The sequence below is a fragment of the Engraulis encrasicolus genome, chromosome 6 (assembly GCF_034702125.1).
Source record: "Engraulis encrasicolus isolate BLACKSEA-1 chromosome 6, IST_EnEncr_1.0, whole genome shotgun sequence".
NCBI lineage: Eukaryota > Metazoa > Chordata > Actinopteri > Clupeiformes > Engraulidae > Engraulis > Engraulis encrasicolus.
Genome location: NC_085862.1, coordinates 21281166 through 21307905, shown reverse-complemented (window position 1 = coordinate 21307905; position 26740 = coordinate 21281166). Strand labels below are relative to the sequence as shown.

General features: G+C 42.7%; 2 protein-coding genes across 6 annotated transcripts in view; one reads left to right on the top strand and one right to left on the bottom strand.

Annotated features, from left to right (window-relative positions):
- The window catches only part of osbpl1a (oxysterol binding protein-like 1A), a 41877-nt gene extending 15950 nt beyond the window's left edge, over positions 1-25927 (bottom strand). For 3 of the 4 annotated variants that reach the window (XM_063200879.1, XM_063200880.1, XM_063200882.1), the window contains exons 1-16: positions 25344-25434; positions 22199-22326; positions 20866-20951; positions 18913-18987; positions 17948-18059; positions 16478-16563; positions 15426-15570; positions 14487-14554; positions 14200-14244; positions 13632-13705; positions 13326-13389; positions 12982-13083; positions 11902-12027; positions 10484-10565; positions 3283-3389; positions 909-1071 (exon numbers count right to left, since the gene is read on the bottom strand). In XM_063200879.1, the coding sequence (XP_063056949.1) occupies positions 909-1071; positions 3283-3389; positions 10484-10565; positions 11902-12027; positions 12982-13083; positions 13326-13389; positions 13632-13705; positions 14200-14244; positions 14487-14554; positions 15426-15570; positions 16478-16563; positions 17948-18059; positions 18913-18987; positions 20866-20951; positions 22199-22326; positions 25344-25387 (1507 nt within the window). In that variant the 5' untranslated portion in view covers positions 25388-25434. Of the gene's footprint in view, positions 1-908; positions 1072-3282; positions 3390-10483; positions 10566-11901; positions 12028-12981; positions 13084-13325; positions 13390-13631; positions 13706-14199; positions 14245-14486; positions 14555-15425; positions 15571-16477; positions 16564-17947; positions 18060-18912; positions 18988-20865; positions 20952-22198; positions 22327-25343; positions 25435-25583 lie in introns of those variants that run through there. The other variant, XM_063200881.1, reaches the window with a different exon arrangement.
- Positions 25928-26384: 457 nt separating this feature from the next.
- impact (impact RWD domain protein) overlaps positions 26385-26740 on the top strand; it is a 71671-nt gene continuing 71315 nt past the window's right edge. For both annotated transcript variants that reach the window (XM_063200885.1, XM_063200883.1), the window contains exon 1: positions 26385-26666. In XM_063200885.1, coding sequence (XP_063056955.1) covers positions 26631-26666 — 36 coding nt within the window. In that variant the 5' untranslated portion in view covers positions 26385-26630. The remainder of the gene's footprint in view (positions 26667-26740) is intronic.

Below are 26740 nucleotides of genomic sequence, written 5' to 3'. Positions count from 1 at the left end.
GTGAGAGGCAGATTTTGCATTGCCGCCCCCCATGGGCGCAAGTCAGTAAGTTAGGAGGACCAGACCCGTCTCTGTGTAGCTTAGGTTAGGCATAGGCATCATTCCTTTTTGGTAAAGATTTTTTTCTTTACAGCATTTATTTAGACAGGGCAATTTGAGAGTGTGACAGGAAATCATTGGGAGAGAGAGCGATGGGGGAGGATTGGGAAATAACCTTGAGGCCAGAATCAAACTCAGGTCGCTGGTATGGTGCCTTCGACATTTGAGCCATGGCCAAGCCCTAGGTTTCTTTATTATCAAGGAGCATTAGAGCACTTCCCTTCCAAAGCCTCAGATACAGATACACAGGGCCACTGACAACTTTGGCCGTGCCCAGGTCATAGTCATTTGAAAGGCCCACCACTCAATATGAACAATGCAATGAGGACCTATTTCTTGGCCCCCATTCTTCCTGGACCTGGGGCAACTGACCCGTTTGTCCCCCCCTGTCTGCTTCCCTGTAGATATGCTACTGACTTCACTAGAGCCCTGACGTGTAGCCCACTTGGTGACCTCCCACCCGCATGAAAGGTTGTGGGTTAAAGACTGGGTGCACCGTGACCTCGGATTACATCATCAACAGTTGTCACTGCTGCTATGCGAAATGCTGAAGGCTATCAGAGCACAACATGTTGGTTGGCCACAGTCATTTTCAGCACAACTCACAACTGTGATTTTGGTTTCCATATGATGCCTTAGAGCTTTGGGTAATCATACTATATACCAGAACCAGAACTAAAATTAATCTCATGTAGAGTACAATCTACTCCATGTCTTCAGCCAACCCACACACACACACACTGTATATTTGCTCCCATATGCTCACTCACTCACTCACTCACACTCTCCCTCAACCTCTTTGTCCTCACCAGACACAGCGTCATAGAATTCGTCTTCGCTGAGTGCGCTGCGCTGTGAGGAGCCCTTGACGACCGACTGCTCCAGCTCGTGGTGCTCCGTAGCGAGTGTCTGCAGAGCCTCTGACAGGATCTTATTCTTCTCAACCTCCTGCTCCAGACGCTGGCTACGCGCCTGACACACGCACGTACACAAACACAGACACACATACGCACACACGAACAAACAAACAAACAATGCATAACACGCATACTATGCATATTCACGCAAACACAAACATAATACATATGCACAGCACACCATACTCACAAAACTACATAATGACTGACATTGGGTAATGTGCTGAAATGTAACAAATACAACCATGCATCTTTCTGATACAAAGCACAAAAAAATCAATGATGATCTGGGCAAAAACATGAACATAAGCACATTTCCAAAAATTGTATACCATTCCTTTAAAACCAAACAGATAAAAAGTCAGATGAGAGACATGTCAATTATAAAGTGTACTCACTCCCCTGAGTTTCAAGCTATTTCAAGGTCTAATAATTAACACTCTCATTTGCATGATCAGGATCGAGACACCTGAGGCTAAGTACAAAAAAAGCAATTAAGGAGGTTTTTGGTTATGATTTCGTAACATATTAAGAGCATTTCAAAGATGAAATGATATCAACACTAGTGCATGGGTGCTTGGATAGACAGACACGGACAGACACAGATGAACAAACGCACAAACACAGAAGACTTTGGAAGGCTTGAGGTCCGTGCATCAAATGTCCTCCAAGCCATATTATACCTGCCATGGGGTAAGATCATGTAGTAATGATGAACGGGGGAAATTTCACGCACGCACGCACGCACACACACCTTCCTGCCGCCTGCCGAAATGCCTCAGCCTCATAGTGAGCCACCACTGCCCCGGACCCCCACACCCCTTACACCGCTTCCTCCTCTTCTCCTCACCTGATGGCCCCAGGCACAGCAGCGCCAAACATCTCACACTTGCCCTGTCAACAGATGCCCAACACCCCACACGCTTTTCCCTACTCGCTCCGTCATTTAAAGTGATACTGTCCCATTTTTGGAAATACGCTTATTTTACACCTCCCCTTGTGTTAAATAATAGGGGTTTACCATTCTCTTATACTTTCAACCGTTCTCTGGGTATGGCAGTGCAAATTTTACCTCCAAGCTAGCAGTTAACACTGAGTGCTATGAGATCAGTTAGCCGCCAGCTGGTCTCATAGGACTCAATGTTAACTGCTAGCATGGTGGTAAAATTTGCACTGCCATACCAAGAGAACGGTTGAAAGTATAGGTGAATGGTAAAACCCTATCATTTAGCTCAAGGGGAGGTGTAAAATAAACTTATTTCCAAAAATGGGACAGTATCACTTTAACAGCACTCAATGCACATGGTGTTTGCTTTCAATCAGAAACCACAAAGCCTCAACCACACAAGACCCATTCTGATCAGGGCGAGTTGTTGTTCCCTGCAACCTCAGAACACAGTCTATTAGGTCTAATAGGTCTATTGTTATACAAACATCACAATAATCCACATTCGGAACTCTTTGAACACAATACGTGAGACTAGCCAGTCGCAGAAGCGGCATAGTTTGAGTCATCAAACCCTGAAATCACATGTCAACTGGACTGTGACATTGTTAGAATGGAATGCCTTACCTTCGTGGCGAAGCCTGATTTAAAATTCATTGCTGAAATAAATGTGTTGTGCATGTTTCTACAAATTTATCTACACAGTATTTGTATTTACTAGGTCAATTACATTTGATCAATCGTAACTACAGCCAAAAAGTCATGCCCCAAAGCACCCACAAACCCATCCAGCATCTATATAGCCCACAGTACTGTACTTAGCAACACGTCAATGGAGTCCCCCAAATATAACATTTCAAATTGAGTTACGGTATTTAAGTTCAATGTTGGCTGTTCCAGATGGTTGTTTCCTTCACTCTCCTCTAAAACAATCTGTCCTATAGTTAGCCTGTGCACCTCTGTGTCCAGTATAATATATTACAGATAACAGAGTTAATTCAACACTTACAGAGTAAGTACAACCAGAAGAGTCTGACAATAATTACCACTTACACTTACACTTAAACAACAATTAACACTTCATGCTAATTCAACATTTATGTACTCTTAACTTCAAATCTATGAGTGTCTCAAGTACTCTGCTGATGATGAAATACCCAGGACATATTTCAGTGTGTGTGTGTGTGTGTGTGTGTGTGTGTGTGTGTGTGTGTGTGTGTGTGTGTGTGTGTGTGTGTGTGTGTGTGTGACTTCAACTCTTCCTTCATCCAACTAAAAATGTTTCAGTTTGGAGCTATGCATACATGGATTGCCACCTACCCCTTCCTGTTTGGAGAAAACATCGATGCATCCGCGTAAGGAGGTGCATGTCTCATTAGAGAGCTCACACATATCCCGAACCTTCTGGACCATGCCTGCAGGAAGCTCTGGAAGGAGGGAAAGGGATGGCACGTCAGCCAAGGCAAAGAACATGCTTACACAAGAGGTGCAACACATCACCACTACATTACATTACATTACATTACACCTAGCTGACGCTACCATGCCCGCAGAAAGCCCTGGAGGGGGCAGAGGCGCAGCCAAGGATGGAATGGAGACATTTATTCATATTGTCGGAAATGCAGTTGAGGGTACTCCTCTCTTTCAGCCTAGCTGACACACAAATGAAAATATAACTAGTCAAAACAAACAATAGGCATAAAGCCAAAGTGGATCTCTGTGGTACTGCCATTGTGGCAATACACCAAAATATACGAGTATGTACTGTACGTTTTATTTCAGAGCTAAATTAATGATTGTAGGTATGCATGTATGCAGACGTGTCAATAAGTAACATGCTGGATCTATGCACTGTGTATTTTGTGTACTGTATGTGGACCATTGATGTTTTTTTAGTAGCAGGCGTTTAGTAACAGGCGACACATATTCATTGCTTGTACATTGATGACCAATTATTAATTAACTTAATTTATGGGCATTAGCTGTGGTTGTACCACCTGACGTCTGTTACTAGAAATCAACGACTAGACGTCAATGGCCCATGTGTATGTAAGTGTGTGTTGTGTGTGTGTGTGTGTGTTGTGTGTGTGTGTGTGTGTGTGTGTGTGTGTGTGTGTGTGTGTGTGTGTGTGTGTGTGTGTGTGTGTGTGTGTGTGTGTGTGTGTGTGTGTGTGTGTGTGTGTGTGTGTGTGTGTGTGTGTGTGTGTATATATGTATGTGTGTGTGTGTGTGTGTGTGTGCGTGTGTGTGTGTGATGTGAGCAATATGTATTACGTGTGCACTGCTGGACACCTTCATTTCCCTCTGGGATTAATTAAGTGGACTACTCTACTCTACTGATATAATGCTCGTAGTTAGCAGTTGTCTGTGCTGTAGAGCCGTGGTTCCCAATCTGCTTTGATTTGGGTAGCCTAGCCCTTAAGGCTTTTAAGAGATGTCAAAAGTGAAAGTTCAAAAAGGATCTCAGATTCCATTCAATGCAGGTAACTTTTCTAAAATCCAGTAGACCTATGTACTTTTCTTACGATCAGTTAACTATGCACTGGTTGAATCAAATTTTGTGGTGGGTTCTTGTTAGTTTTTTGTGTTTTTCAGTAGCAATACAGTAGGTACAATGGAGTAACTGATGTAATAGCTATGTAATATCATGTGCTTGCACCATGAATTTAATTTTGACTATGAACACCTCTGGCATTTTTGTCATACCATGAATGTACGCATTCTTCCTCTATCCCACTGTGGCTGTATTCCATACATCTGTTGTGATTCATCTTTTCCACTTACCCCCTGCAGTGTGCTCACATACCCCTAGTGGTACACATACCCCTGGTTGGGAAACACTGCTGTAGAGGATGGTTTATGCAACAGAGAGGGTCCAAAGGGTGGCAAACGCACACAGGCAGCCCATTCCAACTCAAAGACATGTTGCTTAATTACAAGTGACATTCTGCCCAAGCCTTCTCTTTGGAAATAGATGGCAGTTAAGAAGGGGAGAGAGATACATTCTGACAGGCTATATCTAAGAGATCCCAAATTAATAAATAATTCAATAAATCAGTGATTCCAAAACTGTGGGCAGGGGCCCACCAGTGGACAGTGAAGGTATTCCAAGTGGGCCGTGAAATTATTTTCTGAAAGCCTAAATAATATTTGTGCATGTGTGTTACTGTTGACTATTTGAGCTACGGTATTACGCAACAGTGCACACACAGCATTATTTATTGTGTTAGAGGAGGGCCGCAAACATTTGTGAGTTTTCAAGTGGGCCTCGAGTTGGAAAAGTTTGGGAACTACTGATATGAATGAATTTAAATGGGCAAACTGCCAAAGCAGCTGTAGGCCCCTAGGGCATTCTCCTACTCTACACAACTCAACTTCTAAGAGCTGGATTGCCTGCTAGAACTGGCATCGGTTCTTATGCAGCTTGACCATATTCTACCATGTCCATTGAGAAAAAAAAAATCAATGTACTTAACTCCTTACTTGCTCTCTTAAGCTCTTTTTCAGCCTATGACTCAAATGAAACACGTATTTTGACCTTATTTGAATTAAAACCGCCACAGCTCTTTACATTTTCAGCTGGAGAAACACTTGCACTATTCATACACTATTAGCTTATCATTATTAGCTTTATTGCAGTGATTCTCAAAGTGTGGTCCGGGGACCACTAGTGGTCCGCCACAGAGCTCAGGTGGTCCGTGAGGGGATTTCGACTTTTCCAAGATAAGCTAGCAGTAGGCTATATTTGTAACATTTTCATGTTTTCAACACAATAAGACAGGCTTATAATGTGAATAAAAAGTAAGTGATCTGCATAAAAATTAGCAGTGTCAAATTAGCATCCATCAACTGCCAATTCAGTTGACAGGTGGTCCCCGATAATTTTTGGGGGGGACAAAGTGGTCCTCGGTCTGAAAAAGTTTGAGAAACACTGCTTTATTGTAACAATCAAGTCACCTGAATGCTTGATGCTGAAGCCCTCTGTATTTCCTAATGACGAATTAAGTCTCCGTCAATGGCCCTCATTGAAATGCAACATGCTGTAGAACCTAACTTGATGAAGCTTATGTCAGCTAAAGTAACTTTCACTCCCTCGTAAAGTAAAAAGGAAAACTAAAGCTTTAGATGGTGAACTACACAGTTTTCAATAAAGCAATTGCAGTCCTTAGCTATGTACTGTATGTGCATGGATAGTGGGACTCTACAGTAGGTCACTGCATGTTTATGGCCTTGTGTGTACAAGTTTAACCACATGTTGTACTTGTAGTATTGGAGCCCAAACACATTGCATAAAAAGTCGCCATTAGTATCATCACCTTAAGGGTGACTTGCTTTGGGTAACATTGTACGAAATAATATGATAAATATAGTAATGTCCCCACTTTTCATGTACTGTTGAAGAATTTTACAAACAAATTAATATGTAGACTTGAGTAAAAAAACAGCACAATATTTTGCACTTTCTGACAAATAAACAAAATAAAAGTTGTACAGGTTATTTCTCTGAAATGTGGAAACACTGGAATACATGTAGATGTTTGTATGTATGTTACGGTTCACCTTGCCTTGTATTTGTATTGTGCTTGTATGGTCTTCTCTATGTTTTTACGGAGCCTGGAGTCTGTAATAAAATATCCTATCCAATAAAATAATTAGAGGAACTATTGATTTATTGGTTGTTTATTGACATCATATCAGCTTCCCCTTTACAGGAGCACAGTTTTTCCTGTGGCCAAGCAATTCCATCAAGTTACACACCATAGGCTGTGTCCTCATAGTTTCATGGCCATGTGACACTGCTTTCATGTGACTGTGGTTGTTGTGGTTTGCCAAAGCAGCTACTAATGCAAGATATGCAGAGAATGCTGAACCTGCCTCATACTGTAGTGAGAGGTCTACTGAGGTCACCGTGGTAGAACCAAAGTTGACTTCCTCACGGCTGAGAACTAGCTACAAAAGGCTATCTTTTTCTAAAAACTCTAAAAAATATATATGCCATGGCAAATAATGGCCACTGCGGAAATATGTGAACATTGTTTTCTTCCTATGTTTTGGAGTGAAACAAATATAAAAGAACGTTCTTACAAAAAAGAATGTCATTAGACCAAAGTTCCGTGGTGCTGTCTCCTGGAGCCTCCAGTTAGCCTGGAGACAACTCATCATTATTTTCACCATTTTCACATCCAATGAAGGAAGATTTTAAAAAGACAATGAAGTAAGATGTTTTCAATTCTTGTCATCTGACGAATCACCAGAGTAGCTATCTATCCCATGAGTTAGAATGACATTGCAGTTGCAAGTTGTTGTGTCAGGAAATGTCATCATTGCCAAACAATAGCACTTCCTCTTGGAGGTGATAACACCCCCCAACATCCACCCCACCCCACCCCATCCCAGCCTTCACAGCTATGAAACTACAAAGCCTCAGTAGCTCCTGGAGAACAATATATACAATACAAATACATATACAAATATGTACTCTGCACTTCTAAAGTAACAATGCTGTGCAACCCGTGCAGGAATAGATCATAAATAAAAAGGAGAAAAAGCTGGTGCCACAAGGATGTCTATTTTCTGTTATTTATTTTTCAGAGCATTAAGACTAATGAAGAAGAGGCCCCAGGCGAAGAAGGCCCATCAGCGTCTCTACTTCCTGCGCAAACTAAAGAAGGCAAGTGCTACACCCTCCATCATGACAACATTCTACAGAGGAACCATAGAGAGCGTCGTGTCCAACTGCATCACAGTGTGGGGAGGAAGCTGCACGGAGAAAAACAGGAAGACACTCCAGCGTGTTGTGAACACAGCGAAGAAGATCATTGGAGTACCACTCCCCTCCCTGCAGGACATTTACACCACACGCCTCACCCGGAAAGCACTGATGATCATCAAAGACACAAGCCACCCTGCACACAAACTGTTCAGCCTCCTGCCCTCTGGAAAGAGGTACAGGCGCCTCCGTTCCCGTACCACCAGGCTGGCGAGCAGCACAATGCACCAAGCGATCAAGATCCGCCACTGTCAGCCTCTAGCCAGCCCGGCCACTGACAACCCCCCCCCCCCCATCCCCCACCACCATATCTGCGACTGAACATTCCACCTGCACTACTATACTTGTGACTGAACTTTCAACCTGCACTAACTCAAAACATGCACACACACACACACACACACACACACACACACACACACACACACACACACACAAGCACACTGCACTTTCTGCACTAAACCCAAACATACACACACTGACACACACTGACACACACACACACACACACACACACACAGACACACGAACACACACACAGACGCACACCGCACCTTCTACCTGCACTAAACACATACACACACATACACACACACACACACACGCTGCTGGTGTACTTGACAGACCTTTTTAATATATATTTTTCTTCAAAATGCTACTATTACCATGTCAGAACGCTGTAAAGGACTTTTTTAGGAAAAGCAGAAAAGCACAACAATACCTCTTAATGTATGTCCTCTACAAGTCTTCTGTTGTCCAGTCTTGCACTTTAAATGTCTGTATGAGCACTGTCTATGTCCATACTGTCTTAAGTCCATGTATAAGTACTGTCTATGTCTATACTGTCTATGTCCTTACCTAGATTAGTCTATGTCTGTATGGGAAAGCAAGAAATGTAATTTCAAATTCTTTGTATGACCAGTGCATGTAAAGAAATTGACAATAAAACCTACTTGACTTGACTTGACTTGACTAATGCTTCGACATACGGCTTCATCAAAGTCCACATCCGTGTGGCCCCAGCAGCTCTTCTTGAATCTCGGTGTGCGCCAACTGGGTCAGCATTTCTCATCATATTTGCACCTCTCAATACTGCCATTGCATTTTTATTAGGGATTAGGTAACCTGAATATGAACTTTTTTTTGTTATTATTCTCTGTACATTTTTGTTCCATTATCACAAAATAAAATAATATAAATTGTTTATCTTTTAAAGAGGATTTATTCCCCCACTGAAAAGACTGGCAGTGGCCCAAAGGCTGCGCATGTGCATAATTTGTAATTGACTGTAGGGGATACTCTGGTTCTGTAAGGATTAGACGGATTGGTGCAGCATGGTGCAAGTGCCATTGGGTGTTAGAGAATACTCCAACACTGCTCGCATAAGCTTGCTGATACTCTATAAGCTTTTTAACTGAAAACTGATTTAATGAAAGCAGCACACAGGGAAGCCAGGCCAGAAAGTAAAAGCCCAGAGAGCCAAATACAGCGGAGGCGACAGGCGAGCACACACACACACACACACACACACACACACACACACACACACACACACACACACACACACACACACACACACACACACACACACACACACACACACACACACACACACACACACACACACACACACACACACACACACACACACACACACACACACACACACACACACACACACACAAGGAAACAACCACACACGCCTCTCTGCCCCTGCCCCTGCACATGCACGCATGTCTGCAGGGTCTGGGGAAAAGTAATCCACACTTGTGATGAACTCCGATAAGATAAATCCTATTATCCTTATCTCTGTGTATCTGGTCTGGCCTATTTTTGTGAATGCCTACACAGATTTCCAACTATCAGGTTAACTTGACGAGGGATGGAAGCAGTACCTATATGAAAGTGTATCTGAATCAGAAAATGTATTCATTCACTTGTGTGGCTCCAGACAGAACCAGCACAACTTGTCTGATGGAATGAGAACAAGCAATCAAAACCTTCTAAGACATGCTCAGTATGCCATCCTACGCATGTGTTGTGTCTCCTCTGGGATGGCTGGTACTTCAAAATAATATTATGCTTTGACAAATTCCTCTAATTGATAAGGGGGTATGAAGGAACAGCAGAGATGTCCACGGCATGGTTCATCCTTATCAGCTTTTCCTTATGCTTGTAAAGCCTGACGGACAAGTAAAAACCTGTCAACTTAAAGTGCTAAAATCACACTCTTAAGCTTATTGCCATTGGCCATGTACACACACGAATTTCGGCCTGAGCCATCAACAGCCAAAACGTGCTGGTGAGCAATGGTCGACATAATTTAGTAGTGAGCATAACTAAGCTTCACAATGAGTTTTCCATATGCTACCTCGATGGTATTAATACCCATGCAGGAGTACCACAGGAAAGTTAGAGCCGGATGAAAGAACTCCTCTCCTCCTCTCCTCTCCTCTCCTCCATACTGCACTATAAATAGCTTCCTCAATGGGCTCCCTCCCTGTCAAGCTGAGCACTCTGAATCATCCCAATACACAGCCCCTCACTTCCACACGGTGGTGTCTCAGCACATTAGACACTAATCACATGACAACAGCACAGCTGCCTGCAGACAGACAGACAGACAGACAGACAGACAGACAGACAGACAGACAGACAGTCAGACAGACAGAGAGGAGTTTAAACAGACAGAGAGGAGTGCCTGTTGTGCATAGTAAGGAGAGGTAGTAGACAGAGAGGCGTCTTACTTACTTTCAGCCATCCCATTGTCCTTCACCATGGAGAGAAAGGCCAGCACTTCGGTCTCCAGCTTCTTATGAGATGTCTCAGCTCTCTGTGAAGGAAGGGGGGCAGGGAGAGGGGAAAATGTGGATGACAGAAAGAAAGGGAGAGGGGAAGAAAAAAAAGGAAGACAGACAGAGAGAAAGAAGTTAGTTTCTCTCTCTCTCTCGCATGCACGCGGGCGCGCACGCACGCACACAGTATATGGTAGAGTAATATAGAGAATCTTGAATGATCCTAGTTATCCCAACCATGAACTGTTTGCAATATTACCATCTGGTAAACGGCATAGAAGCTTGAAAGCTCACACTATCAGACTCCAAGATAGTTTTTTTCACCAAGCAATCAGATTGCTGAACTCATGCTGAAGACAACAAGGCTCTTTCTTTTCTTTTTTCTTTCTTTCACTATTTCCACCCCTACCCCCTCTCTCTTTTTATCTTTTTGAGGAGACCAAAACACATTCATTTTTACTCTTTATAGGCTTCAAACCTATAATAAAACTTAATAATAAACAAATAAATAAATAAACAGATAATAAACAAATCTTGAATCTTGAATCTTCATGGACTCACAGACACACACACCACACAATCATACAGTATTCCATATTTTATTATGCTGGCTGAAAAATGCTCAGCAAACCTGTCGATCAAAACCTCACCTTCACAAAACCCTCTCTCTCACACACAGCAGAGCCCAGAATAAGCTGCTGAAAAGAGCCTAAGCCTCCAGAAAAATCTCTGAGCTACAAAAAGCTGGCAAAATCCCTTCGCAGGTTTGGTTTCCAGCGCCCACAAATCAAAGGCAGAGCTGATAAATGAGGAATCAACCTCCTTTTTCACAGCGCTGCTTGGTCGAGGACCAGAGTGAGAGATGGGAATTACACTGTGGCTGGCCGTCTCTGTCTTGGTTGGCTTGGCTTGATCGCTCCACTCAAATACTCAGAGCACAGCCAGCAACCAAAAAAATCATATGGGAAATCATATGTGAGAAGAGCACAATACCGCTGCCATTTACAATCATTTACCATCAGAGCGCAAGGAAAAAGAAAAACACAACCTGCGGCAAAAAAGCAACACTGCCATGCAACTCGCAATCTCAAGATTGCATTCTTTTGTCCTCCTCCCACAGTCAAGGATGGCTCTGACATTTAGCTGTGCTCATTCAACGGGGAATAAAAATGACTGACACGAGGAGAGAGTTTAGCGGCAGGGAAAACGAGCAAGCGAGAGTGTGTAAGATGGTGACAAACAAAGTGCAAGAGGAGGAGAATGGCAAAGAGGGGGACAAAGGTAGAGATAGAGAGAGGGGGAGGAGGGGTATGTGGGCAGGATTTGAAAAGAATGTGTCTTTTCCAGCTGCTGCTACTGCTGCTCCCTGCTTACCTGCAGTGATTCGCTGAGCACACTCAAGGACATGACCTCCTCCTCTTCCTCCTCCTCACTGGCCTGCTCCTGAGTATGGTAGTGCGTACTGAAGGCAGAGTGCTCCTCCAGAGCATCCAGCCAACGCTGCCGAGAGGAGAGGAGAGAGGAGAAGAGTGGTGGAGGGGAGAGGAGTGGTAGGGAGAGCAGAGGAGGAGAGGGGGAAAGAGAGAAAAGCGAGAGGAGAGGAGAAGAGAGGAGAGGAGAGAGGAGAGGAGAGGAGGACAGGAGGAGAGGAGAAGTGAGGAGGAGAGGAAATCCGTGGAGAAAATGGGGAAAGGAGGAGAGCAGAGGGGAGGATAAGATGAGGAGAGGAGGAGAGGAGAGGAGAGGAGAGGAGAGGAGAGCAGAGGGGAGGATAAGATGAGGAGAGGAGGAGAGGAGAGGAGAGGAGAGGAGAGGAGAGGAGAGAAAATCAGAAGAGAAAGGGAGAGGTGAGGAGAGGAGAAGTGAGTAGAGGAGAGGTCATGGTCAATTCCCATGGCTCTTGTGCTCCACCATGGAGGTGAAGGAGGGTGCATGAGATGGTCGTGAGGGGAGATATTTGTTCAGTTAATTGAGAGTGAGCCACTCTAGGGACGCCTATTTAATGAGTGACATCAGATCAACCCCTTCCAGCTGTTACACAGCACAGTTCTTGTGAGTCTGTGTTAAAGCGTCTGCGGTCACATACATACACGCGCACAGTCACACACACAATGTTTACTTATAGTGGTGTTCAAGCTCCAGAAAAGTAGTCCAGCTGCCAACAACTAAACTCTTTTGAATAATATATTTATGTATATTAACCACAAGCACTGTTTGTATGCAGTCTGCCTGATGAAGGTCTAAGGACCGAAAGCTTGCAAGTCAAGTAAAGCTTCTTTACACAAAAAATAGACCTGAAGTGTGCGGATTGTCTTCTTTTTATACAGAATATTTTACTGAATCCTGCACCTTCTAAACAGATGAGCGGTGGCCTATCACAACTTAAATAATATATTTATGAAAGATGGATGTCCAATTAAAATTGTACATAGGTAACAGGCATCAAAGGCTCACCTTCCTGGTTACTTCTGGGTTGTGCTTTGGCAGCACTTTGAAATTATGGACACTGTCATCAAAACACTTCACCGTAAAGTAGGAGCTATCCTTCGCTTTGATCTACAGAGAAAAGACAGCAAGAGAAGTGTATTTGCAGAACACAATTATAATAATAAAAAACCTGGTATAAATACATGTCTTTGTTCATGCTTATTCATTTATTTAATTTCAGCCATTGGGACATACAGTATTTCAAAGATACAGTATTCTACCTGGCCATTTCGGCCTCACCAACACAGTATTCTATTGAGAAATGAAGTGCTGACTTGTTGTGAAGAATTTAGCATTTTAAACAAACGTACCATGCAATTGGCTTGTGTTAACGGCTTACATCCTTGTCTGTTGTTTAAATTTGCTGCGTCGGACCTTTTTGGGGGTAAAACTGTCAGTCAAAAACATCAAAGTACAGCACACCAAACTGCATGACCCACAGCTCCGCCCTACTGAAGCTGAAGACGGAGTTACAAATTGCTGACACATACCATAGCATCATGGCTACAGTCCTGTATATTTAGCACTTGGTTTTAAATGCTGGTAATATATGCTGTCCCTTTGTTAAATAAATAAACTTGAAATTTGATACTGTATCATAGAAATGTGATACGTACTGTTTGGAGTACCACGACAAAACTCCATCCTGAAGAATGACCCAATAGGCACGCCAGCCGAAGAAGCGAGAGCTCTACGCGTACGAGAGAGAAATACAGAGGAGGCCATTAAATGTGGCACTGCAGGGAGAGAGGTTGTATACAGGTTTACTGCCTCAAGATACTCCAGTCAACTTGGCCTCTGACATGCAGATAAAGGTGCAACCAGTCAGTTGTACAGATACTAACTTTTTGTTTCATTCTCAAAATTGCATGGAAAAGTGGACCAATTTTTTTTTTTTTTAATTTTAGTGGAAGAGTGATCAGTGTGTGCGTTTAAGACACCAAACTAGAGAATTTTTAATATTACCAGCGCTTACATAATCATCAGTGATGATTATAGGAATGAAGAATTCAATAGAATGAAAATGCTTCAAATGTGTGAAATCTATGCCGCTTCCATAGACTGAAGCAATGCTCACTTAAAAAGTGGTTCAGCTTTTTTGGTCCAAGTCCATCACAATCTGCATAAATAGGGGTACATTTTAAAATCAGTCCACAGTATTGCAAATATGAATTATACACTTACTTTTAGAAGCGGCCCTTCAAACATCTGAACATGCCGTCTCATGCCCTAAATACACAAAGGGCAGTGAAGGGTTAATTAGGGGCTGGTTTATCTGCCGCTGTTGAAACAGTTTTGTGATTACAGCATAATTACAGTAGTCACTCTAAACATAGCTGAATTAACATGAGGAGGCTGAACAAGTCAGCAATTACTCATACAGTACATTGTGCATACATTCCCTGGTCAAACAACTCTGTTAAGTAGAACTGTATCCAAACAAAGAAGAAGAAAAAAACAGAAATACACACTTTTTTAACGTTTCCTTCCAAAATCTGTCGCATTTCTTGGTCACTGATGAGGTCAAACACAGTTTGATCTGTCAGAAACAAAACAAATCATAAACCAAATGTTAACAAACACAGTATTCATGAAAATAGCAATTGCTTAAAGATATACATCAAGACAACCCTAAACTGCCCATACTAAAATTCCAGAATGTGTTAACATTCAGCTGGAATAATTTCATTTCAAATACTTGCATGGGTTTGGCTGCTAGTGACATTTCATTATGTGCCCAGAGCCTCTCCAATGCACTATAACCCAAAATCACTATCAACTTAAAAGCACTTTCAGAATTGACCATCTTTTATTAAGCATAAAAAGAGCAATCGACACCACCCTCTGATAGCCGACATTTCGGTCAGTACAGTATTCTGATGAGGGCCTGACTGACTGAAACGTCAGCTTTTAAATTATAGCATAATTGTTTCGCTTTTGCATGCTTCAAAGTCATTCCTCCAGAAATAGTTGCATCTTCAAAGAAAACATCAACATGTGCAGAAAACCCTCTATCCTTTGAGAAGAAATGACCACCTTACTAGGGCTGTGCAATATATTGAATTTTGATGATAGGTTATAGATGTAGATATAGATTTTGCAGTGAAACGATATTAAATATCATAAAATTGAGTTGAAACATTTATATCCATTTGTCTACACTGCCAAAAAAGTAGGCTATGCTATGCACAATACATTCCCTCCAATAGCAAACTTGCTAACCAAAACTCAGGCAGAGCACAAGGCAAGTGTGTGTTTCTCTATGGCTCTCCATTAACGCTGCTGAATGGTAGGGAAGATTATGAATTGCTGGGCACATTTTTTTCCTGTCAAAATATTGTGATATCAATATTGCCTGGAATAATCGTGATGTTGCTTTTTACCCACAATCCAGTAGCCCTACACCTTACCATTTTTATTCTTTATGTTGGGGTTGGCTCCACTCTGCAGCAGCCTTAGGGCACACTGCTTCTGTCCACGGTAGGCTGCGCAGTGCAGAGGCGTGTTCCCCAACAAGTCAGTGCAATTAATGTCAGGCGGCTTCTTCCTGTTCAACTGCCATGAGAGGTTGGGGGTTAATGGCATGTCGTGGTTAAGAAACATTTGGAGGTAAAGCAGGTTCACACGGTCTTCCAGTGACAGAAGTGTATATTCAAGAAGTGCGAAAATATTCAGTGACATTTGCGAAACCGTAATTTACCAAGGCAGATACCATCCGTGTGTAAAATCGACAGTTTCATGACCTGAAGACAGACTGGAAGGACTAGTCAGACGCTGAACATCTATTCAATGGTTCCGTATACTCATACAGGCCCCTTTGTTTAAAGGAGGGTGTGAGACCAAGGGGTTAACAACAGAACAACTTTGACCTGCATAGACTGCATGAGCAACACTGTTGCCATGGTGAAGGATTTGAGCATAAGACATGTTATGGGATATGGAAAGCTTGCAGTAATGCTTACAAAGCTGCACGAGAAAAACAGTACGTATGAAGTGAGGCAACACAGGACTTCCGTCAGTGAGATGAGCCAAAAGATAACAGGTCACATGCTTGTGCACTCTTGCATATCATGACTACCTGGAATGACTACAGAAGTTGCACCACATTTGCCATCCAATAATTAAGTTTTGAATACGGTACAGGGAAAATGTATCTAGTCTTGCCAGGGAAAATCCCAGTCAAGAAAAGAAGAGAAATTGAGAGAAGACTGCTCAAATGATCTACTCAACTCTGCTGAGAAAAAAAAGAGTGATATGTAAAGTGTACTGTGTATTCATCTGCTGCACGGAATCACAAGACATATGTCAACAAAGCAGGAGGAGGGGGAGAGAGAAAAAGAGAGAGAGAGAAGTGGAGAGGCTGACAGGTGAGTGTGTGTGGGAGAGAGAGCGAGAGAGAGAGAGCGAGAGAGGAGTGGAGATGCTGACAGGTGTGATTCTGTTGCACAGCAAGTGACCTCACCAGTTGGGTTAGCGTCGACACGGCCCCCTCTCTCGACGACTCCAAAAGCTGTTCTTCCAGTTTTCTCTCCTCTGTTCTCTCTGCGGCTGGTAGTGAAAAAAGAAACGAAGGAAACACTTCAACAAAGGTTGATCCATCTACTGACTGAAATGTCACCACAGTGTCAGGTTGAACACCTCAAACTAAATGTTATCTGCCTCACAGATTATCACAAATAATACAAGAGACAGTTATTTACATAAGGGCTGAGAGAGTGAGAGTGAGAGAGAGAGAGAGAGAGAGAGAGAGAGAGAGAGAGAGAGAGAGAGAGAGAGAGAGAGAGAGAGAGGAGAGAGAGTGAGAGAGAGAGAGAGAGAGAGAGAGAGAGAGAGAGAGAGAGAGAGGGGGGGGGGAGAGAGTGTAAGAAAGATTTTTTTCCCTGCAATGTTAAGCATATCACTACAATATGTACATCTCAATCTTGATTGGAAGTTTAACCCATTGAAGCAAGATGCTGCGTAGGTAGCGCACATTGACCCTTTATATTGACCCTCTATTTACATTTTTTTAAAATAAAACTGGTGGCATGTTAAAGCTGAATAAGCAGTGTCTACAGCAAGGTGGTGAGCTTAGCTTTGAAATACAAAGTATGTCATGCCTTATGTGCTTCAGAGGCTGAGATATTTAGGTTTTTATAGGCTGACGGCACCTTTTCCTAAAAAATGGCTTGGGCATTTAGTAGGTGTTTTTTTGCAGGTGTTTCAGGCATCAATGGGTTCAACAAATATAAGCAGGAGAAAAATGAGTCCAGAGGATTATGAATAAAATTCATATTGAAAGTGTATGTACAAATGCAAACAAATAAATAATTTCACTTCAGGTTGCAGCTCTTATAAATATATAAACTCAATGAAGATGCTTTTATGATGAGAGTTCAAGAGAGTCCTTGTGCACAAGCCTTCAGCAATACAGATGCAGTTGTGAGGCAGGAAAAGGTGATCAAATATGAAAGTTCAGAAGACATCGCACACTGCTAACTGTTCTTTTTCCTTATTTTATTATTTTTCGCTCCAAAAAATAAAATAAGGGGAAACAGTAAGCAGTGCACGGTGTCCTCTGAATTTTCATATTTGATGCTTTTATGATGCTTTAAATAAGGAAATAAGATCATTTCCCATCTTCTTTTGAGTTAAATCATTGAGTTTAACCTTTCTCCTGTACTTCCTGCCACTCTTGACTGGCAATGCAAATTCTACTTTCAAGATAGCATATGTAATTGAATCATAGAAGATTAAATAATAATCGTTATCTTGGAATCAGAGTTCACCAGACTAAGAGAACAGCTGGAAGTACAGAAGAATTGTAAAAATCAACGATTTAACTCAAAAGAAGGTGGGGGATTCGCTTATTTCCAGAAATTGTGCAGTATCGCTTTGAAGGAGTGAGGAGAAATAACCCCAATCGGCAAGAGATGCAGTAATGTTGCTGTACCTTCCAGCATACTCCTGATCTCCTCATTCTGGGTGACATCTTTAGGGATCTGTGCCGTCCCATTGATGATGGTGGCGCAGGCATGGTACTTCAACAACAGCATCACCACTTCCTGTCAAGACAAAAAAATAACAATCCCTCTGCAAAAATGACTCCAACACAGCAAGACAGGAATCACAAATGCTCTGTTGTGACACGAGTGCAACCTGATGTCTGCTAAATCCATTCTGATCAAACAAGAAATAAAGTCAGAAATACAGCTATACAATGACAGGCGCAGACCCGAGATGTCATTTAAAAAAAAAGAAATTGATGGCAGCTCTGGTGTCGGGGACTTGCTAGATCTCAGTATGAGTTTGTGCCTTAGTCCAGCACCCATACTGTTCCTAGAGGGTGTGTGTGTGTGTGTCAGTGAAGCAACAGCAACAGCATGGCACATGACATGTACACCCCAACTTCCCTCAGCACATGACATGACCCCCCCCCCCCTCCCCCAACTTCCCTTAGCACATCACATGTACATCCCAACCTCCCTCACAGTTTTTACCATCACATGGGGATTTTAGGTGAAAAGTTTCTTGTCCTCTGTTCTTTCTTGTAGTCATTTCATCTTTTTCATGCCTTGTCCTCCAGTGCCACATGTTTTGCACATCTATGTGATTGTGTTTCCTTCAGTAAAAGGAAGCTGTGCATGCTGTATGGGAAGTGGACCGAGTGCCTGTACACTGTGGACCCTGCATCCTTTGAGGCCAACAAGTCCAATGACAAGAAAGCTGCAGAGGAGAAGAACAATAAACCGGTGTGCTGCCCTGACAACATAGCATTCAATCCTTTTGTGTGTGCATGTGTGTGTGTGTGTGTGTGTGTGTGTGTGTGTGTGTGTGTGTGTGTGTGTGTGTGTGTGTGTGTGTGTGTGTGTGTGTGTGTGTGTGTGTTTGATCTAAAGTATGGTGAGTCCATCCTACCTTCCTGCCAGTGAAGGCTGCTTTGTGGAGAGGAGTGTCACCAACATTGTTGGGCAGGTTCACTTCAGCTCCTGCCTATATAAACAACAGCAATGCTTAAAAAAAAAATCAAGAATAAAACTGGAAACCAACAATGGTCATGATATGCTCACATATCACTGATCGTTGGCTTTCATTTCATCAATCAACGAATACAAATTTATTTATACAATATCACAACTAAAACCATTGACTCAAAGCACTTACAAATATACAGTGCCCTCCATAATTATTGGCACCCCTGGTTGAGATGTGTTTTTTAGCTTCCAATTATTTTATTTTTTTTCTAAATAATATGGGACCTTAATGGAAAAAAAGAGAAAAATCCAACCTTCAATACAAGTGCATTTATTCAGTGGGGAAAAAATCCCACATAAAGAAATAATTATTTGACATCAAATAATGTGTGTCACAATTATTAGCACCCCTGGTGTTAATATTTTGTACAACCCCCTTTTGCCAACAAAACAGCACCTAATCTTCTCCTATAATGTTTCACAAGATGGGAAAAGACAGAAAGAGGGATCTTCAGCCATTCCTCTTTGCAGAATCTCTCTAAATCATCCAGAGACCTGGGTCCTCTCCTCTGTACTCTCCTCTTCAGCTCACCCCACAGGTTCTCAATGGGGTTGAGGTCAGGGGACTGAGATGGCCATGGGAGGAGCTTGATTTTGTGTCTGGTGAACCATTTCTGTGTAGATTTGGCCATATGTTTAGGGTCATTGTCTTGCTGAAAGACCCAGTGACGACCCAGCTTCAGCTTTCGGGCAGAGGGCAACAGATTTTGATTTAAAATGTCCTGGTATTTCAAAGCATTCATGATGCCATGCACCCTAACAAGGTTCCCAGGGCCTTTGGAAGCGAAACAGCCCCACAGCATCACTGACCCACCCCCATACTTCACAGTGGGTATGAGGTGCTTTTCAGCATGCGCATCTTTCGTGGTACGCCAGACCCACTTAGAGTGTTTGTTGCCAAAAAGCTCAATCTTGGTCTCATCTGACCAAAGCACACGGTCCCAGTTGAAGCCCCAATACCGCTTGGCGAACTCCAGACGCTTGCGTTTATGATTGTGAGTGAGGAAAGGTTTTCTCCGTGCATGCCTCCCAAACAGCTTGTTGGCGTGTAGACAGCGCCTGATGGTTGATTTGGAGACTTTGTGACCCCAGGATGCTACCATTTGTTGTAATTCTGTAAGTGAGCTTTGGAGATCTTTTGATTTCTCTTACCATCTTCCTCACTGTGCGTGGTGGCAAAATAAACTTGGGTCCTCGTCCAGGCTTGTTTACCACTGTTCCAGTTGTTTTGAACTTCTTAATTATTCCTCTCACAGTGGATATGGGCAGCTGCAGTTGAGTGGCAATCTTCTTGTAGCCTCTGCCTGACCTGTGAAGGTCGACGCACATCTGCCTCACTTGTATGCTGTGTTCCTTTGTCTTTCCCATGTTTAAGAGTGGATAAGAGAAATGGCCTCGGTGTCACGTCATATTTATACCCCAGGGAAACAGGAAGTGATGAATTACTAATTAAATGTTCCTACATACTCTGGTAAACTTTGTAAACTACTGTAGAAATGACAGAAATGCTTCAATTATATTTATTTCCTGGGAATTGTTAAGGGTGCCAATAATTGTGGAACAGGTGATTTAATGAAAAATAATTATTTTTTAGTCAGGGATTTTTTTATTTTCTTACAATTCATTTGAGTTGAAGGCTACATTTTCCTACAATTTTCAGTGTGACAGTATTCTTCTGCAATAAACACTGAATTTATTTTAAGGCTTTTAACACATCTCAACCAGGGGTGCCAATAATTATGGAGGGCACTGTATATACACACCAGCCTAATAATACTCCTAAATTCGATACTAGATGAAGTGATACACACCCTCATACATAGGCCAAGATACATACCCTCAACAACTCCTCCACCACACCCTTATGTCCAAAGTAGCAGGCCAGGTGGAGCGGGGTCCAGCCCAGGTTCGACTTGCTCTTTCCTGCAAAGGTGAGACAAGCAGTGATGGCAGAGATTCTTTAAGTATAGAGATATGCCAATGTAATAGGTTACTATGGGCACCCAACATGACCAGGTTCCAGTCTGCCTAAAGGGGCGTGTCATAATACTCCTAGCATTGAATAGAACAGTCCTTAGGTCTGCCTACAGGGGGATTTCCCCCCTCTCCCCCTTGCAATAATAGAACCCGGAAACAATGGGCCAATGGAACCTCTCTCTCTCTACTCTCTCTGGTGATGGGCAACCTGGATTCATTAGTCAACAATCCAGTGCCACATACAGTATTCCAAATGACCTGGTTTTGCCTGTCCAATTCAACTAGGTTATTGGCTGATTGAATGATAATCTGGTTAAAACAGACAGATAAAACCAAGTCATTTGGAATATGTGGCATTGTATGGTAGAACTAATGAATCCTGGTTGCCTATAACAGGTGACAAGAGGATGGAGTTAATGGCGTACAGTACATGCCTCTTAACCCATTTAAGCCTAAAGCATCTGCAAAAATGTCTGCTGAACGCTTAAGCCCTTTATGGAAAAGGTGCGCTCAGCCTATAAAAAAATAAATAACTCAGCCTCTGAAGCACATAAAACATGAAATAAGTTCCATTTAAAAGCTACAAGTTCCATTTAAAAGCAGCTCTAACATACCCACATTCTTAATTTTAATTAAAAAAAAAAAAAAATCCCAAGAGCCTGAATGCAGCGTCTGTCACTCCAGGCGCCTAGATCAAAGCAGCGTACCATCAGGTTTAAATGGGTTAAGACGCTCAGTACATACCATGTAATGCCTCTGCAGTACCTACACCCAATATTGTATTTCACTACAGAGCCACACAGGGAATTCTACAAATACATTTTAAACAAACAATGTATACTATTGCGCCAAAAGCATTTAAAGATCAAAGTTACCACCCTGCGGCAAAGTTAGTCACTGTGCCTATTCGGAGTGGCCATAATGGTTGCATTACAGCATAAAACTATGAAATATTCCATTCCATTACAATACATTACATTAGTTAGTTAGACGCTTTTATCCAAGGTGACTTTCAAACGACAAAAAAAATCCATAGCATTCAACACAGGAGGGCACAGGAAATGTACAGAAAAATAAGTGCATTTGCCAAGTGGGGTTATATTTTTAAGTGTATAAAAGCAGGGTCAAATGAATAAGAAATTAGTGTTTCTGAATGATTAGTGCTTCTGTATGATCCCTATGAAATAATGAACCTTTGCAGTTGATGTCGATCTTGGCCTCCTCCTTGATCTTGGACAGGAGGAGCCTCTGGATGCCTTGCAGGTTCCCGTTCCTGGCATCTCGCAGGAACTGCTCCTCAGGCTCCAGCTCCTCCATGGCTCTGCACGGGGCAAGAGGAGCACATGCGCACGCACACACGCACACATGCACACGCGCGCACACACACACACACACACACACACACACACACACACACACACACACACACACACACACACACACACACACACACACACACACACACACACACACACACACACACACACACACACACACACACACACACACACACACAGAGATCATCACGGATCATCACTGATATAGGAGCACGCACACACTCCTACAAGAGTATAACTGACACAGCATCACACACACCACAAGAGCCACAGGAGTACACACACAGCCACAAGATCATCACTGAAACGATACAGCTGGAGGGCTCTACATGGAGCACACATATGTAAAACTGAGGTCTTCGCCCACTCAGGGCTCGAACTTGTGATCTACCAGTTCATGCTCCAGTTCGAGCATGGGAGGCACAGAATGACACCACTGAGCTAAAGGTCCAGACCAATAGCTCAGCGCTACCGATACTGTATGAGGCTTTGGGTGAGAGGTTTACTAACTTTCTACCGCCAAAATCTGCTAGTTGGTATCCTTTACGCACGCACGCACGCACGCACGCACGCACGCACGCACGCACGCACGCACGCACGCACGCACGCACGCACGCACGCACACACACACACACGCACACACGCACACGCACGCACGCACGCACGCACGCACGCACACACACACACACACACACACACACACACACACACACACACACACACACACACACACACGAGCATCACTGAAACAATGCCACATACCGAGCATGACATGCAATTTCTATAATAAAGGTCATAAGACGAAAACTGAACAGGAATTTCTGCTACTATGAACCATCTACATGACCTGGTCACATGATTTTCTTTTTTTTGAATGCCATGCTGGTTTGATCTGTCAGCTGACAATGACAGACACATATTGTAATAACAAAATTGCATTCAGCTTCAAGATAGTTCCTTTCTGTCCCCATGACAACAACATTATTAAAACTGTGATATAAAATCCAAAGGGGAAAAAAAACTCTGTTCCATGAATACACAATGTGTTTTCATAAAATCAACATAATAAACAGAAAGAAACCAATAACAATCCTTCCCAATTGGACAGGCTTCATTTCTTGCGCTTCATCGCTGCTGTTCTCCAACCTGGCTGACCAGGACACTGATTTGGTATATTTGAGGGGAAATGACATTTGAATAGATAGCTGTGATAAAAAGGTAGCTTGGATGTGCTGCTAATTTAGCCTGAAATGAGGAGCCTCGTGTCAGATGCTGGCGAGGGCACAGAGCTGCCTTTGTGTGGGCTCTCAACAAGATTGAGCGGAATGCTGCTGGCCGTTTGCCAATGGATAGACCAGGGGTGTCACGCATTACATCACGTCTGCTACCTACCTATACCATCGTCAAGCATTCTGTTACTATAGATGCACTTGTTCAGTCTCAGACTCTAGTTCAGTGTTTCCCAACCAGGGGTACGTGTACCACTAGGGGTACGCGAGCACACCTCAGGGGGTACGCGAGCACACCTCAGGGGGTACGCGGAAAAATTTAATAATAGCAAATATATTGAGTGTGGTCACATTGGGATTGACTAACAGAGCATGTGTGAGGGCGAGGGGGTACTCATCATATGACAAAATGTCTTAGGGGGTACGCAGGACAAAAAAGGTTGGGAAACACTGCTCTAGTTTATGGTCGAAGTCATTTCAAACTCTGTCGAAGATACCTTCTTACTTGAGAATATTGTACGCCAGGTAATGTGGGACGGAGAAATCAAATGGCCTCTGGCATAACGGTAGCTTCAGGTGATTCCTTCTGGCATATTTCAGTTTATTTCACGCTTCAGCAAATGGCTAAAATGTACACATGGCAAAATACAGTTGTATCTATGTGGTTTTGGGCCCTCAGTCATTTTCTGTCTTGCATTGAATTTGGAGGGAAATATTCCCAAGGTACTTTTGGGCCGCTTTCATCAACAGGTTTGCCCTGTTTTGCCTCCAAGCTTAAACCACAACAAGTTCGAACGGATACCAGCTTTTGAAACCTTATGAAATGTCACAAACAATGGCTGCACCCAAAACTAAACGTTTTCAAAACGACTGGCATGACATAGTAATGGCATGGTCATGTTTTAAGTCAGGGGGGGATGGGGCCCATGGACATATGCACCGTGAATACAGTGATATACCAAGCCTCAGTGAAATCATAGAACATCCCTCTCTATAACACAAATATTTTGTTGGATTCAATTACCGTTTTCTGAGATGTCAACTAGTGAGAAAATGCTACAGCACTCAGTCTGTCTTTGGTCATGCATTGATGAAGAGTTAGTATATGAAACCACAGCAAATCCGAACCCCATAAGAAGCCCTTTTGTGCAAAACCTTAGAAAGAAAAGTAATCAAAACTTTTAAGTCAACTACTTGACAGCCATATGCTCAAATTAAGTCTCGAAGATAAAGGTATTAGATCAATCACTTGTTGGTCTTCTCAGATGAAAGCGCACTCTAGTTTTGATAAACCAGACAGACAAGTCTGTCATCAGATGCCTTATTTACTTAAACATTTAAATAACCTCAGTTCAACTTCTTCGTAGTCTGTACTCAACAGTGCTTTAGCCTATGTGCAAGATTTGGAAAACCTGACTGATATCTGTCATTAATCAATTGCATTTGTTACACTGTTGCACTTTGCTGATCGATAAAACAAGATATCAACTTTGTCCAATGCGTGACACGCCCACTACACACAAGTTGTAGGCATCACAGTGGTAGGGTAGAATAAATGACAAAACTGTTCCAATTACTGCTGTTGTTAGAAAACTAATTAGGCTACTAGCCTATGTAATCTGTCAAATGCCTGTCAAAAGTAACGCAACAAGAAAACAATTCAGAACTGTCAACAAACCAATGACACCACATAACAGCGACTACACAACTATGGGCGGGCAGGACCCATATATGGAGAAAAAGAAAGAGAGAAAATATACAGTGTGCCTTACATGAAACAGTAATATTGATGCCGAGATAAGCACTGACCGCACATCCCTTTATAATTCCAGTACCCTACAGGAGAAACTGCGCTCCAAACTTCCATGAGTCAACAAATGAGGGAGGGTGAGTGAGTGAGTGACAAATAACAGAACTCACTTTCTATGTGGGATAGGCTAGGCTACGTGGGATGACAGTATTCAGTAGCCTATTTACGTTGCACACACACACACACACCCGAGTGAACTTACCATTCACAACAGCCTGTCATGTGCCAGCATGTTGTTTGACAGGTACCAAAGACGCTCAGTTCATGTTTCCGTTCTCACCAATGTTGAGTCGATGGACCAGCTGCCTTTGCTGTGTAGCCTAAAGAGAAGAGGGGGAACTTGTCCCTCCTTCTTGAGCCAGCATGTGATGTGATGTCCTAAGCCTCGCGCTGTTCCTGGTTAAAAAAAAGAGAGTGGAGGGGGCTGAAACAGGTTTCACAATCACCAACGCTACATTCCAACGATGGCCTGAAGTCTCAGTCTGTGAAAAAGGGCGACTTAACTTATTAGCCAGAGACTCAGCCCTGGCTGGGCCACCCTCTTTACAAGACTGCCCAGAGGGATTTAGCGCTGCGCGTGCACGCGCATATTTTCACAACAAGGCTGCTGGTCTTGCATGAGAAAAGGAAAGTTGGAACTAAGTATTTAAATAGTCTACAGTCAAATACTGTGTATGAAAACAAACCTAAAATGTTTGCAATCATATATGTTTAGTATGTGCGTATCCGTGTTCAGAAATCGTAATAAGTTTGTTATTTACGGCGAAATACAATGCATTAAGCAGACAAAACAAGCAAAATACTTAACTCAAAAACTCTTTATGTCACTCACCAGACTTAAAGTAAAAAAAACTTTTTAAAAATTGCACAAGTAGAATTAAAACACAAATAAAATGTCCCGGAAGTAAAATGTGAACGCGCAGTACCTTTGGAAGATCTAATTGGTTTAGAAGGAGGAAGCGTCAAGACGGCTTTGCTCTTTGATTGGTTTAGGGGCGTGGGTTGTAGGGAAGCGTGTACTGTAAACACATGTACAGAGGGCTAACTTCTTCTTGGCAACTTTACAGTTTTATTTTTTTTTAGCTCAGTGCTTTCGCTGTGTTCAAACATTGCCGGTGTTGAGTTTTGCCTGAGGCCATAGAAAGTACGCTAATATCCTTTACGTTTACGCTGTTTGTGAAGCAGTGGACTTGTGGAGTTTGCAACGTGGACTCCCTTTACGATATGAGTGCAGGGAGATAGTTAAGTTATGGCCCAAGAGGATATGAGAGATCTGCAGTCTCAGGTATGTGATCGTACTGTACTGGTTGAAATGCAATAAGCATCACCGACGCATTCAGCTGGTTAAATATAAATCAG